The 14,963-nt window shown below is 40.4% G+C and overlaps 1 protein-coding gene across 2 annotated transcripts; it reads right to left on the minus strand.

Annotated features, from left to right (window-relative positions):
* Positions 1-1,002: 1,002 nt before the first annotated feature.
* On the minus strand, positions 1,003-13,400 carry kiaa1191 (KIAA1191 ortholog). 2 transcript variants are annotated; one of them, XM_033633353.2, is made up of 8 exons: positions 13,171-13,400; positions 12,032-12,152; positions 11,732-11,919; positions 11,432-11,543; positions 11,065-11,192; positions 4,615-4,766; positions 4,299-4,474; positions 1,003-2,189 (listed from the first exon to the last, which is right to left on the minus strand). In XM_033633353.2, the coding sequence occupies exons 2-8, from the start codon at positions 12,057-12,059 to the stop codon at positions 1,984-1,986; spliced, it is 990 nt and encodes a 329-aa protein (XP_033489244.2). In that variant the 5' UTR covers positions 12,060-12,152; positions 13,171-13,400; the 3' UTR covers positions 1,003-1,983. The 2 variants fall into 2 exon arrangements, with proteins under 2 accessions (XP_033489244.2, XP_033489245.2); XM_033633354.2 differs by having other exon boundaries at positions 12,032-12,097; positions 13,171-13,387.
* Between the last annotated feature and the right edge of the window lie 1,563 nt (positions 13,401-14,963).

The following is a 14,963-nucleotide window of genomic DNA, read 5'->3' on the forward strand; positions in this document are numbered from 1 at the left end:
GACCTGAAGCAAGAGTCAACACTTTTATTCCCCTCCTGGTCCTTCTCACCTCTGCCCTTCATGTCTGTGTGGCAAAATTAATTTCCTTATCATCTGTTACACTTTTTATTTGGCGGGGAAATGATACAGCTATTTAACCCATTACACACTCCTTCTTTTTTTAAAAAATAAAAATAAAAATGAGTGGTTTAACACATAAAAAACATAAAAGCCAAACTTATTAGTATAAAACTTATGTTGCAACAGCCATGATTTTAATTTGAGCTTACTGCGCCATCTTCTGGCAAAAAACTGTACCTACAGCCTGTAGGCTACAGGTTGGTGGAAAATCTTTGCACATGATCACCAGGGGGGTCAAATTTCACTTCTGTTGACATGGCAGTGGAAAATTCATACTGCTGCCAGTTGTTTTTTGGCATGATAAGGAAAATTTGGAAATAAATGATTGCTGCTTTTACTGACAGGTACTGTACACAATTTATAAAAGTTAAATTACTGCAGATGACACCCCTGATTTCTTGTGATTCAAGTATATCAAGTAAAAGATAAAGGTAGTTCAGTCTGATTAAAGGCTGCACTGTGACAGCACTACTGATATTCGGCTGTAGTTTGATTTACAAAGCAACCAAAAAGAAATGTCCTGTGTGACACAAAAAAAGCACAAAGCTTCATACTAGTGATGGCCTCATGAAGCCTCATGAAGTATTTTCTTCATTTTCTGAGCCCACTAGATGGCGCTCTTGGTTTAAAAAGAGAGGCCCAAATAATGGAAATTCATTGTTTTAAACCTTTGGGTGAACAAAAAGCACTATCTTGTGGGCCCAGAAAATAAAAGAAGGAAGGAAATGCTTCATGAGGCCATCACTACTTCATACTCAAGAGTTAATTTATAAATGAGTGTGCACTCTGTGGACACAAAAATGCCTTCAGAGTATAACAAAGGAGTGGGATGCTTGTTACAGTTCCATGTTGGCATGAAGAAACGAACCAGAGAATCGCGTCTGCTTGTTAGTATCAGATTTATTTACATAGTGGGAGACCATCTCCCTTGTGCAATTAGTTACTGGAATTCATCAAGTTCTTGAAATAACAGCAGAGATTCTTGCATCATGACACAGAAGATGCCAATTTGAAAATGACCACTTCAATGCCTTGGATTTTTATAGCATGTTGAAACAATATTCTGATGCAATTACAAAAGAAAAAAAGTGATAAACCCAACACGCTACCTACTGTTTAGGATGAATGATGTTGATTTAAAGCAGAACATTAAAAACTTCAGTTGAAATAATAATAAAAAAATCACTTCAGGTCTCTCTTCATACTCTCACTTCATACACTCTCAAAAAAAGGTAAAATAAAGATGCTCATCCATGTAATTAAAAAAACACACAAGAATGGAAAAGCAAACACGCTGCAAGTTCAGGCACAGTATCAGTCATTCCACACTATACTCTGCATGCTAACAGAGAAAAGCACTACACAACTACAACTCTGTCATCTTACTCAAAATTAAAAAAAGAGGCAACTGAGCATTATGAGTTGAAATATCTGGTCAGTTTTATGAGGACTGACGAGATATTTCAATTTCAGTGTCATGCTATTATTAACATCGGAGCGAGGAAAGCGAGCCAATGCACGCCGATGCACCCATTACGTGACGGAACAACAATAATAATACAAAGCACTGACATCTGTAGGGGTGGCAAATGATGCTACTTTATATGGTGTTTTATTTGGACCAATGAGCTGGAGAAGACAGGGAAGGGACGAAAAGGAAGGTGGCGATCCGTAGGAGTAGGTCAGCTGGGATGAGTGACAGTGCAGTGGTGTCTCTGGGGCGGGTGAGCTAATACTGTGGGTGGTCCTCATTCCTCTCAGCCTCGGTGGATTCGCAGGGAGGCAGAGAGGACAGAGAAAAGCAGGGAGAGTAGTGAGCAATAAGATGTAGTACAGAGGTGTTACTACACAGCTGGTCTGGCTTCAGAAGCCCGAAGGTGTCAAAACATTCATGTCCCGAGGTTTTAGTTTGTGTGGCCGTGTGGGCACCCGCTTGGCCTCGATGCCCGAGATTTCAATCTTGGGGGGTATGAGGGCGGCGGGGTCGTCCACCTTAAAGTTGACCTGGGGTTTGGTGCCATCCATGGTAGAGGACTTCTGCATGCCAAAGTAGGACTGCAGTGAGAAGCCTGCGAGAGAGACAAGGAAGTGGTAGATGTCATTAATGACCTAACTCCAGCCATTAAAAGGGGAGCAGCTTTAGTGTCACGATTTTGTGACTTTAACCCCCTGACTGTCAGGTGGGGTTTCCTCAGGTTAAACAGGGCTCAGAAAACACTGATGAGTAGCATTTTTTCTTTGTCCAATGTTAGTAATGAAATCAAAATAACATCTGTGCAGTAATACAACTGATAAGTGGGTTCCATTATGATTTTTGGAAACTGGGACAACACGTTTGTGTAAATTTGGATCACAGATTGTGACCTCTACATAGCACAACATTGTCACTGGAAAGCCCTGCTGACGTAAAGAGCTATTCAGTGACCAGGGTTCATCTGGTTCATCAGTGCGGCCAGTATTATTGTATTCAGAGAAGAGAAACACAAAACACAGGGCTTCATGGCAGTTTGTCATGGCACAGGGTCAGGGCTCTGACTTCACTGTTCACCACCATCACAAAGTCAATGCTGGCCATCACAATCATAAAATGTGTTTTTCTACAATTAAACTACTTTGACAATTAAAAGTGATGCATGGCATGAAAAACACATCATGGAAAGTAGGGATGCACCGAATATTCGGTAACCGAATATATTCGGCCGAATATTGCAAAAAAACACACATTCGGTATTCGGTGGAATAAGTTAAAAGCAAGGCCGAATAATAGCGGCGTGTTTTGATAACGCAATCAAACAGAGTGCCGTGACACACGGAGTAAAATGTCGGCAGCGTGGCGATCCGCCCGTCACGGCACTTGCATTTGCAACTAAAAATAGTTTTGAGCGAGCAAAATAGGCTTAAATCATTCAGCACGCTGTGCGAGCAGCCTACAGATTTCAACCAGCAGCAGAAACGAAAGGCGAATCCCACCGATTGTGGGTTGAACGGACATCACAGACACAGACAGTAATGTATTCCTGTCAAATACGGCGGCAATCGGCTTACCTGCGAAGGATAAGTCGGCTCCAATAATATCCTCTTCTTGGCATCATGACTGCCCAAAAGTACCTGAACAGCCGAGCCAGCCGAACACAGGTATGTCATTTGTCAGAGGAGAAACGGGCCGTTCACGGCCCACAAACCTCACCGCACTTTAGGGACTGTTCTTTACTTATGAAGGGACTGTCAGGGGAAGAGGGTGGCTGGTTGATTCTTATTTTATTTATTTATTTTATTTTGATCCCCCCTATGTTCATCACTCATTGATGCTGTTTTTGAAGTATGAATAAGTCAATAAGTAATTTATTCCATTGAAATATCATTGATGTATTATAGAAAAGTGATTTATCTTTTTGTAAATGACAAAAGGCACATCTGCCTCATTTTCGTTGTGGTATCCTGATACTACTCAGAACCATGATATTTTCATTGGTATCGTACAGTGGGATCCAATTTTGGTATCATGACAACACTAATCTGGAGGGGGTTCATCTGCATAAACGAATGAAAAACTAAACAACGATATTCGGTATTCGGTACTCGGTATTCGGCCAAGCGTTTAATCTTATTCGGCTTCGGCCACAAATTTTCATTTCGGTGCATCCCTAATGGAAAGTATCTGTTTTATAAATAAACTCACATTTCAAAAGATTTGTTACTTGTCATGCATGTACATTTACTGAGTCATACTACAATTTATGAAGTTACCATCTTGGTTTGTCTTTTTTGTCCATGTCTCTTTCCGCATTAATGTTTTGCCGCTGTGGCCGTCACTAACACCATAAAGTGTAAAATCCCAAAACCACTTCTGGATGCCACTGTAACTGTCTGACAGCCGCAACTGGTAAACTGCTTTCAGATTTCACCAAAATTTGTCTTCAAGCTGTGTGTCCACACCGCTGTTCTTGCGCACTGTTTTTTCTTTTACTTTCTGTCCAGCAACCATCCCAAAATGAAATTTTGATCATTCCTGATCAATTTGTTTTTGTCTAAGGGATTGCAGGACACCCTTTACTTAGAGCCCCGCGGGTTCAACATATTGCTATGAGATTCTGTCCCATCTAGTGTCCATTAATAACTGTAAAAAAATACTGTAATAAAGTCAAGATCCAATACCAGACTTGGCATAAATCTCTCACCTGTGCTGGTTTCACAGCCTGGGTCAGTGGGGGACTTCTGTACCACAGGTCGAGTTCCAAAGAAGCTCCACCTCTCTCCTCCTCCTCCCTCATTTCCTCCCATGTCTGTGCCGGGGGTGGGACTGTTGAGCTCTGGGGGGACAAGGTAAGGCGCAGGACTCAGCTGGAACCAGCTCCTGTATTCCCATCAAGCAAGAGCAAAACATGAACATATAAGCAAACATGGCAAGGACACGCCCATTTTAACGTAACATTTAATATCCGAGTTAGCTCAAGTAACAAAATGAGCACTACACGTCAGCAGCATGATGCCTACCTGCGACTTAGAGCCGGTGATGAGTGGGGACTCACACAGGGGGTGACACTGGGGGTGACAGAGGGAGTGACAGAAGGGGTGCCACTTGGGGTGGATTGTGCTGATGTTGTACACCTGTCCTCCTTGAAGTCCCCGCTTGGCATTCTCAACTTCTGCAGACAGAAAAAAACATGCAATGAAACAATGACAGACCCCCCCCCCCGACCAAGACTCACCATATACATTACACAGTGATTCAAAAATACATTTTAATATTCATAAGCATAGCTGGTGGGTTGTTCATTTTTGACTTGGGCATCCTGTACAAGCCGCAAGGCTGCGACTCTTATTCCCCCCCCCCACCCCCCCCCCCCATGTCCCATGTTGGACTACCAGCCCATGTTTGTGACAAATGTGTCACAGACAGAGCAGTGATCTCATTTAAAGAGCAAACATTTCCTCAATACACAATGGAAAAGGTCAGGAGTGTTTTGCTGGACGTGCAGACCAAAAACAACAGCATCGTGCGTCACAGATCCTTGGAGCTTATCACCTTTGACCATGTGGTGTAGGTGGGAAAAAAGAGAGAGAGGGGAGACACAGAAGAGAAGAGAGAACCACTCTTTGATAAAATGATGGGGATTTCATTTTGAGACACATAATTATTACACCTCACAGCTTACAAAACTTAAGTATTAACCCAAGAAGTTGCACTATCTAAAAGTTGTTACTGGAATGAATAGAAACTGCTTGAAACTCATTGAGAAAACTGGCTGCTGTCGTTGACACACATGCAAAACCTGCACCCCAATTAAATATAACCTTTGTATCACTCTTTTTCTACTCAAATCACCTTTGTATCACTCTTCTTCTACTATATATACTAGACAATACATGTGCAAAAGCTAGCTTTAGATCCTAATAACTCCAGCCAGTGAAATGCATATTTAAACATACTTGCCTTGAAATTTAGATTTATTTCAGAAATGATCTCTGGAAGAATATTTTTAAAGCTCAGTCTCCATGCAATGTGGGCATAGTCCCATCCATATGTTGAGCACCCTTCCAAACATGCATCAATCTCGTAGAGGTCCTGCATGCTGCTCAGACCAGTGGTCATGGTGCAAATGAATAACAGGGAGTGCCACAGTGGCTTTAAATCCCCTGCGGTTACTTGCATTGGTGACATGCTGGATATCAGCACTGATCCAACCCTGCTGGGCCCCAGCCAGAATAGTCCACATCAGGGGGCAACATTTTGGCACTTGAAACTATGTTTGAGTGATTATTAATGCCCCTGAAGAGAAATTCAATAAAGTAAATAAACTAAACTAAACTAAAGTAGAGACATAGAAACCAAAATAAATAAAGGCATGTTTTGCACTGAATCCAGTGCTTCTCATCCTGTTTCAGGGTGTCTACAGATATAACCAAGTTTAACTTAAGACTTTTATAGACCTTTTTTAATACCACCTTATATGAAATTTAAGACCAAAACTGCAATGGAAATACACACATACACATGCGTGTGTGTGACACATATATCTATCTGCTCTTTCCAGGTAAACACTCTGATGTCAGTTCAAAATGAACAACAAGGAAAAATTACAACAATTGGGTGAGTTTAAGTTTAATGTGTTTAATGTAAGAAGAAAACAAAACCACATCCCTGTTATAGGTGCTATGTATTGTTGCAATTCTTAGGTCAGTCCAATGATTGTAAACAGTCACTGGGTCTATCAGGCTGGAGACATTTTGTTAGTAATGTGACCAAATATATTTAAGACCCACTGAATTTAAGACAATGTCAGACTTTGTAAGGCCTTGTATTTACCAATCTGAATTTACGGCATTTTAAGACTTCTGAAGGGCCTGTAGACTCCCTGTGTTCGTGAAAGAAAGGCATGTACATTGTTTTCCAAATGCGTTTATATCTCATTTCTATTCTCAATGATAGGTACAATAGGAGATTGACACAAATACGAAGGTGAATGGAGCTATGGCCGGTTTGTGCCTCAAATACATTAACATTGTGCTAATTTAAATGATAATACAAGGACACAAACTGAGGCTAAGGTTAGTGTCTGAGGTTGGAAAGGGACATGGCGGGTTTCTAAACATTGTCTGTTTAGAAATAAATGTCCTTTACCGTAGTTTTCATTTTCATTTAGCAACATTACCGTTAAGTGCTAAGCTAACGGTGGCTCGACTGCCTCATATCAAGGACGCTAATTTACTGTATAAACCGTTACAGCTACACACCACGCTAACGTTACTTAATCAGCAATAAATAACGTCACTCTTTGCTTCTGACTCATCTATGAGCTTAACATTAGTTTAACTAAAGCTGGCGTAGTGAAAGTAAACATTATGAAGAAGCTAACTAAGCGTTAGTTTGTTTACTCGGGTTAGCTCCGATGCCAGTTTCGCTAACCAGCCGACAATGTCGCTCAGCTAACGGCCTGCTTTCAGGTCGAAATATACACATATATACAGCTAAACACGGTAATTTCTTGACATACCTTTTTATGATATGATTTCTTTGACGTTCCCGTCCGATGGATTCTTTAATTTCGTCCATAACTAGCTGTTTTAACACGTTTTTTTCTCGAAAACACAAAGGATTCCGTCCACACACACCACAGTGGGCCTAGAAACCGTGTGATTTGTAAGGAGCCCTGTGATTGGTCCGTTTGAGAAAATATAGGGGCTCGTTTCATTTAAGGGTGTTGCCTAGCAACATTACTGCCGGAAGCGGCAATCTGTGGAACCAGCACAGAGGGGATTACGTAATTTGTTTACCGATATGTTTTTCCTCATGGTTACCCAGGGGCCTGTATCACGAAGCAGGATTTTGTCTTAGCGAGGTAACTTCAGGGTTAACCCTGGGTTTTCGGTCTCACGAAGCCGGTTCAGTTCTTATCGGGGTAGATCACCATGGTAAATTCTGATTCTATAAAAAGCACCACCCACTGGCCAATCAGCTGTTCGGAAAAAAATGACTCCGCTGACAGAAATGCAGCCCAGTCATGACGGGAAGTTTAATTAATTTGATTGATTTTGATTTGAAAGTTTATTTTGAACATTAAAAAAGAAAAGAAAGCAACAACAACAACCGACAATGAAAAGATTGTTCAAAAAGGAGTGGAAAGAAGTCGAACTTTCATCCCACCCCTTCATAAGAAAGAAACTGATCATTTGCGGACACTTAATAGCACCATTAATTAGTGCCAATGTTTTGTTTTGTTGGAGGAAATGATCCCTGTTAAAGAGAATGGGCCTAACTGACAGCTTTGCTGCTGGAAATGTGGAAAGTAGCCTATCATGTCTACACTTCATGGTGTTTGAGGGATTTTCCTTTTTGTTTTTTAAAGAGGGAGACTAGGTATATTTCTGCGCAGCTGTTAATTTCTAACACAGCTCAATATCAGGATGATTTTATTCAGACTATCAATTTGGTGTTGATATGATTTAATTGTGGCGTCAGCTTTAAGCTTTATTGTAGCATATATAACGTTATGACAAAGAAGACCAATTTATCAGACGCAATGATGTTAGACGATAATTGTAACACACACAATTCATTTGCGCAGCATTGATTTCATGGGATTCAAGGGTGTGATCAGTGTCAGATGTACAGGTACAGGTACTGTAGCTACTTGAACCAGTGATGAGTAATTTAACCTACACATCATTTTATTTGCTACCTTGTTTTGTCTTGATTTTTCTCTCTCTCCTCCTCTATTTCTTCTTTCCTGACCCGTTTCTTTTTCTTCTCTATCATGTGATTTCATTGATGTTTTGACAGGGGAATTTCTTTGATAAGCTTTTAGTGGCTTCTAACCTCTCCGGCACTTTTTTTTTAATCTTGTAAATCTTATTTTTAACATTATGTGCAAATAAACTAATCTAAACTAAAACTAAACATTATTCATCCCGTTATGCGTTGCCACGCATGTTTCCTCCTCCTGCAGCTGCCACGGTGTTGGCCTTTTCTCTAATGTTGCTTTTCTCCTCCTCATATTTTAGTAGAATTAATCTCTGATCCTCACGAGAAATTACTTTTTTTTTTCCCTCACATACGCCGCTCTGTGAGGACGCTCAGTGACGCTGCGCTTTTCTCATGATTGTGATTGGTCCGCTGCGTGCGCGTTCACGGCTTTTGATAAAGCAACCCTGGGTTGATTTACCGAGTTGATATCCAGCGTCGTGATACCGATTATCCTGATTGCCATTGTTAGGGTTAGTCAACCCAGGATAGGTCTGGGTAACCCAGGAAAGGTTGATCTCGTGTCGTGATACAGGCCCCTGCAGTTAATCAACAGGCCAAAAAAAATAAACAAAAATGGTAATATCATATAATTTCTCACAATTATAGGCCACTGATTACTTATTTTGAATATTAACAGACACCAGAATTCTTTTAGTGTGAATATTTCTCATAATGTGCTTGTGACCTTGCGTTCAGCATCACAACACTGTGCAATGTTGTTAAACCTATGAGAGGTCAGTTAAGAGCACTTGAAATGAGAGCATGGAGAGGGGTGTCAGGGTGGGCAGAGGAACTGACCATATCCAGCCAGAAAGGAAAACACAACCAATAGTGCACCGTCAATTTTACGTTCACCAAAGTGCTTGTTTCTGCGATTGACAGGTTCAGATTGTTATTTTTATTGTCTGACAACCCTACAGAAAAGACCCTATGGAGAAATCAAACCGCTTTCTTTGCCTTTCGCTGGTCTCTTTGTCATTGTGACCAAGTCTCACTCAATTTCTGGTCTTGCAGACTTTTCGACATTGTCAAAATCAGCTAAATTATCAGCCACGACACTGAAAATCATTTAAGCTGCTCTTTCTGTACTCCAACACAGCTAACTAACAGGCATTCGTCTCTCTAACTCTCATTAACGTTTCCACTGTTCCCAGCTCTCTTGAGATTTCGAAATAAGACTTCGAGAGAGAGAGAGAGAGAGAGAGAGAGAGAGAGAGAGAGAGAGAGAGACTTGGTCACAATGACAAACAGACCATCAAAACGTAAGGGAAAATGTTGTCCTATGTAGGGTCCTTTCAGTAATGTTATCAGACACTTCTAATAATAATCTGAGCCTGTCAGTGACTCAGACGCAAATTAACAATGTACAATCACCTATTGCAGCCTGTGTCGCTGCTGCAGCTGCAGCGGCTTCTCTTAATACTGGACCATCAAAGATCAAAGATTGTTTGTTTCCTTTAGTCAACTAGAATTCATCATAGTTGTATGCCTCTGCAAAGCAGTTAAGTTGCACTAACACACGTCTGTGAAAACATAGATACTTCACATATATCTTCTCCCCACCAGCACAGAAGATCTACACAGCACTCAGCACAATGTCAAGGTGGATACCCAAGATTAGAGTCACCAATTATTCAGTATCTGACCAAATGCCTCCCTTCTATTCCTGAGATATGAAGTTGAATAATGGCCAGAAAAGTGTTTTTGTAGAACGTTATGATGTCACAGTAAAGTTGACCTTTGACCTTTTCAATACAAAATGTCATCACTTCATCATTTGTCCTCTTAGACATTTGTGTGAAATTTTGGCATAATTAGCGAATGAACTCTTGACTTATGGCCAAAAACATGTTTTGTGAGGTCACAGTGACCTTTACCTTTGACCTTCGACCACCAAATTCTGATCAGATTCATTTTTGTGTCTAAATGGATGTTTGCCAAATTTGAGGAAATGCCCTTAAGGCCTTCTTGAGATATGGAATTCATGTTAATGAGAGGGACACAAGATCACAGTGACCTTGACCTTTGACCCTTGACTACCAAATTCTGATTAGTTTCATTTTTGTGTCTAAGTGGATGTTTGTGCCAAATTTGAGGCAATCCCCTGAAGGGCTCTTGAGATATTGCATTCATGATAATGAGATAGATGCAAGGTAACAGCAACCTTGACTGGTTTATTGTTGAATTCAAGTGAACGTTTGTGCCAAATTTGAAGAAATTCCTTTAAGGCATTCTTGAGATATCGCACTGATGAGAATGGGAATGACAACCTGAAAACATAATGCCTCTGGTCTCCGCTATTGCGGCGTGAAGGCATCATTTGACACAAAAACATAGAAAATTAGAGTCCAGGTTTAAAAATACTTTAGTTTCCCTTTAAAATTAAGGTGCGAATAAGGTGCAAATCCAAAATACAATGCCAAAATGAGGTTACTGTATGGATCATTTGGCCAAAACACACTTCATCAGATACACCTGATCAGGTTAACAGGTATATCTGATGAAGGCCACACCTGTGACCTTTCATCTTGGCCTTAATTTTGTAATAATCCAACAGTGAGCAAGATAATGTGTCATATTATTTTTCAAGCTGTGCTGCCCTCTTACACACCTCTCACACTTTCAGACGGGAATAGATATCTTTCGGTTATTTATTGCAGAGATAAAATTGATTGCACCTCACATTTGTTCATACTTACTGGCAGTGTGCCATCACCCAGTCGGTAATGGCGGGTCTCCTCAGCAGAGAGCCCCTTGTGGGGAGAATACCCTGCGTCAGTGAGCCCCGCCTGGTACTCAAACTTCTGGAGGCTCTCCTGGGTCTGCTCTAAGTAAGAATGGGCATACAGTCAACAGTGGAGACAAAATGAGTCAACGTTTTAATGTGCTGCACTCCATTATATCCCGCTGATACTCTAGAGCCATTTGGCGAGGCTTACATAATTCTGTAACATGTTGAGAAGATACTCAGCTTGTCTGTGCCTTTGTATTTTCTGTGTCTAGATATTTATAAACATGACAAAAAAGTTCTTCAGTTCAGTTACCGAGTTGGTTTTGTTGACTTACTGATCCTAAGTGTGCTCATTAAAGAGGTAGCTTTCGCTTTCACAACAGGCACTGGAGACTTGACAGACGCTGCTGCGTCAAAAGTCACCGTCCTCCCACCGCTCTCACCTTCCTGGTCACACAAGTGTAGTCTGTTAGAATTACCTTACAAACCAGTTACATAACAAATAGGAGGAAATCAAGCATGCCCTGGCTTGCACCTTCAGGAGTCTTTACCCAAGCCAACACAAACAACATTTTAGTCAGGCAACCAGTTCAACACAATGTGGATCAGACAGTACGAACAAACAAGAAAAGCACCTCTGCAGCGTTCCTGAACCTGTGCTGTGGGATGACAGGGTCTTTCCATAAGATGTTGACATTCAAATCTGAAGGTGGTGAATGTATGGTGGCATCCATGAGCTCGTCATAGCTGACGGTGCGCCGTGGCATTCCGATAGGAGACGAGAAAGCGCCAAAGAGTCCGGACGATGTGCCAGACTCAAGTGCTGCAGGATGAGAGTAGAAAAAGAAATGCTAGAATTATTCTGACATCTACGCAAAAATAACAATCCTTACAAAGTAGAAAATGTTAAGATCTAGCCTAAATCACTGCGTTACCTGGAATGTCTCCCCGTCGTGAAGCCATTTTGACACCAGATCAGAGGTGGCCGAGCACAGGAGATTCTGGAGAAAATACAGAGGTCCACTTTGCTCGGCTTTGGGCTCCTGAACTTGAACACTTCACCACATGACATCAGAGTTATTCATTAATTAGGCTCATAGAAAGGACTGCTCCCATGTAATCAAAGTTTGCAGTGCAAGAGCTCCTTGAAGCCAGTCAGAAGTGAGGTTAATAAATGTTACATGGGTGTTTTTATTGGCCTAAGCACGGTTAAGTCAGAGAATAAACACGTCAGACACCGGCTTTGCACAGTGCATGGTGTCCTGTTACTGACATGCTTCAAATAGAATCAGAGTCTGGTTGCAGCACAGTCATTAATATCACTTTATGTAAGAGTCACCCTCAGCTACCAGCTATCATCTGCCAAAAAAGCAGAGATAAACAGGAATCAAAGCAGGCTCATTTACGAAAAGGAAATGAAACTTTTTGAATTAAGGAAATAATAGAATAAAGTGGAGCATGTCCCACAGTTAGTTCCTTATTATCTAAAATACAAAGACAACAACTCAAATTAGTCTTGCGTTATGGTGAACCGGTCTACCTCTGTTATCAGTGCTGCTTATCAGCCTTGTCTGAGCTCACTTTCCATCGCAATCCACCTGCATCTTCCTCACTTAAATCAATGATGAGAGGACCACCCGCCATCTGCAAAACCCACATGTAGCCTAAGCTCTGGCAGAATTTAGAATGCTGCAGATTTAAACCAGCGGTGTTTTGTATTCTGGTCCACTTTGCAGGCAGCTGACACACAGCTGAACTGTTGTTCACGTCAGAATTGTGGGGAGCCAGACACAGTGACTTGCAAAAACAGGAACCGAAGTCACGCCACTATGGGTGTGTGGGAATCACGTCTGAAACAACTGTGATTATCCGCATAACAATGATACTGACTTTTTGCGAAGCCACCTAAACATGCTCCCAAAACTGCCGAGTTGCTATTTAACGCATTTATTGATTGGTAGGGTTTGTTCTATTATCTATGCATGCGTTAAGTATCATTGTCATGTTTAAAAATATTGTTCAGTCATATGCAGAAGCACATATCCATGCATGATCCAATATAACGACCACTTACCTGATAAGATGATCCCTCAGCTACAGTGATTTCAGATGGAGCGCCGCCGACTTGACAGACTGACCGAGCAGACACTGGAGCCTATATGTTTGCTCATCGGTTGGATCATCCATGACTTTTGGACATGGGGAGAGTAAACAGAGCGCGGAGACGTCCTCGCGGCACCAGGCAGCTCACCTCGCCACCAGCAGCGGAGCCGGCGGAAGTGATCATCACAAACTCAAAGCCCCGCAGCCTGTTTGGAAAGTGCTGCAATGTGACAGCATGGGAAAGGAGTGTCGTTTTATGTGCAGCAGTGCAACTTGGATATGTTTAGTAAAAGTAACAACACCACAGTGAGGAAACACTCTGCTACATGTGAAAGTCCTGCATGCAACACTTTATGTATTTAAATTTAAAAAAAAAAAGCAGCATCAACATGTACTTAAAATACAAAAAAAAACACTCATCATGTAGAAAAGTCTATTTCAGAATAATATATCTTATTTTATTGAATTATGATCATTAATTGATTCATGTATACGTCACTTTGATGTTGCAGATGGTTAATATGGGGCTATAACACACATATATATATAAATAAAGATATGTTATTGGCAAAGCCTTTAATAAAAAATAGCTAGATAAATAATAAAAAGAATAAAAAAGAATAAAAACAAAAACAAATAAATAAAATACAAAATAAGTAGATAAATAAATAAATAAATACAAGTAAAAAATAAAAAGAAATCAACATGTACACACTCACATCACATATGTTTATATTCAATTCAAATAGCTTTATTGCATCGGCATTTATTGGCATTTATTGCCTAAGTGTTTCATAAATAATAAATAAATGATAAAAAAACAGAATAAAAACAAAAACAAATAAATAAATGAATTAAAAAAGTAGATAAAGTAAAAATGTATAAAAATAAATAAAGTAAAAATGTATAAAAATAAATCAATATATCATATTTTACATGTTGCATACATTCACACATTACATATTTAATATACAGGTATCACATACATATACACTCATAAATACACATATACATAATGTATATATTTCACCTTAATATCTATATTTCACTTTAAATACAACAACCGGGCAGCTTGTGAAATCCTCCCTGCAGATCAATAAAGTCTTATTGATATTATATCATAGTTCAATTGTTGATATAGTTTGTACTGTTACATCAGTCTGAACTTGGAAAGTAATTCAAGTTATTACATAAATGTAGTGGAGTAAAAAGTCTAACAATTGCCTCCAAGATGGAGTGAAAAGCATTTCAAAATTGTACTTTAGAATGGTGCTTGAGTACGGTAACTTTCCACCACTGCCAATTCAAATGCAATATTATAAAAGAGAGATGGGCAGGCAGTAACATGTGGAAGGTCTGTTGTAAAATGTGGGTATGAAGTTACACTGAATATTCTTTTCTATGAATGAAGCATAAAAAAGGGTTACAATTGAGCTTTGGTTAAAGTTAGGGAAAGGATTAGACATTTAGTGGTTACGGTTGCGGTTAGGATCTCCAGGGAATGAATGCCAGTTTGTGTGTGTATGTGTATGTGTGTGTTTGTGTTGGTGTGTGTTGGAGTGGGTGTGGAGGGTGGCAGCCTATGAGACTCAACTGATCCGAGCCACCCCTGTCAGAGTTGAGCAGCAACACATGGTGCTTGGTGGGTCATTCACCCTGTAATCTCAGAGTCTGACTGCAGCTCTGAGGTCCTCTGGTATCTGACACATGTAAGCACCAGTGCAATCTCAGAATCCATCAGCTAATACCTGCCGATAAAGAATA

This window comes from Epinephelus lanceolatus, chromosome 7 (genome assembly GCF_041903045.1).
Source record: "Epinephelus lanceolatus isolate andai-2023 chromosome 7, ASM4190304v1, whole genome shotgun sequence".
In the NCBI taxonomy this organism is placed as follows: Eukaryota; Metazoa; Chordata; class Actinopteri; order Perciformes; family Serranidae; genus Epinephelus; species Epinephelus lanceolatus.

Excerpts from the sequence above, each read along its gene's own strand:
- kiaa1191 (XM_033633353.2), bottom strand. The coding sequence starts at position 12,059 with ATGGCTTCACGACGGGGAGACATTCCAG. Across the intron at positions 11,193-11,431 it reads AATGAGCACACTTAGGATCA|AGCAGACCCAGGAGAGCCTC; the intron begins GTAAGTCAACAA and ends ATTCTTACTTAG. Across the intron at positions 4,767-11,064 it reads TGGGTGATGGCACACTGCCA|AAGTTGAGAATGCCAAGCGG; the intron begins GTAAGTATGAAC and ends TTCTGTCTGCAG.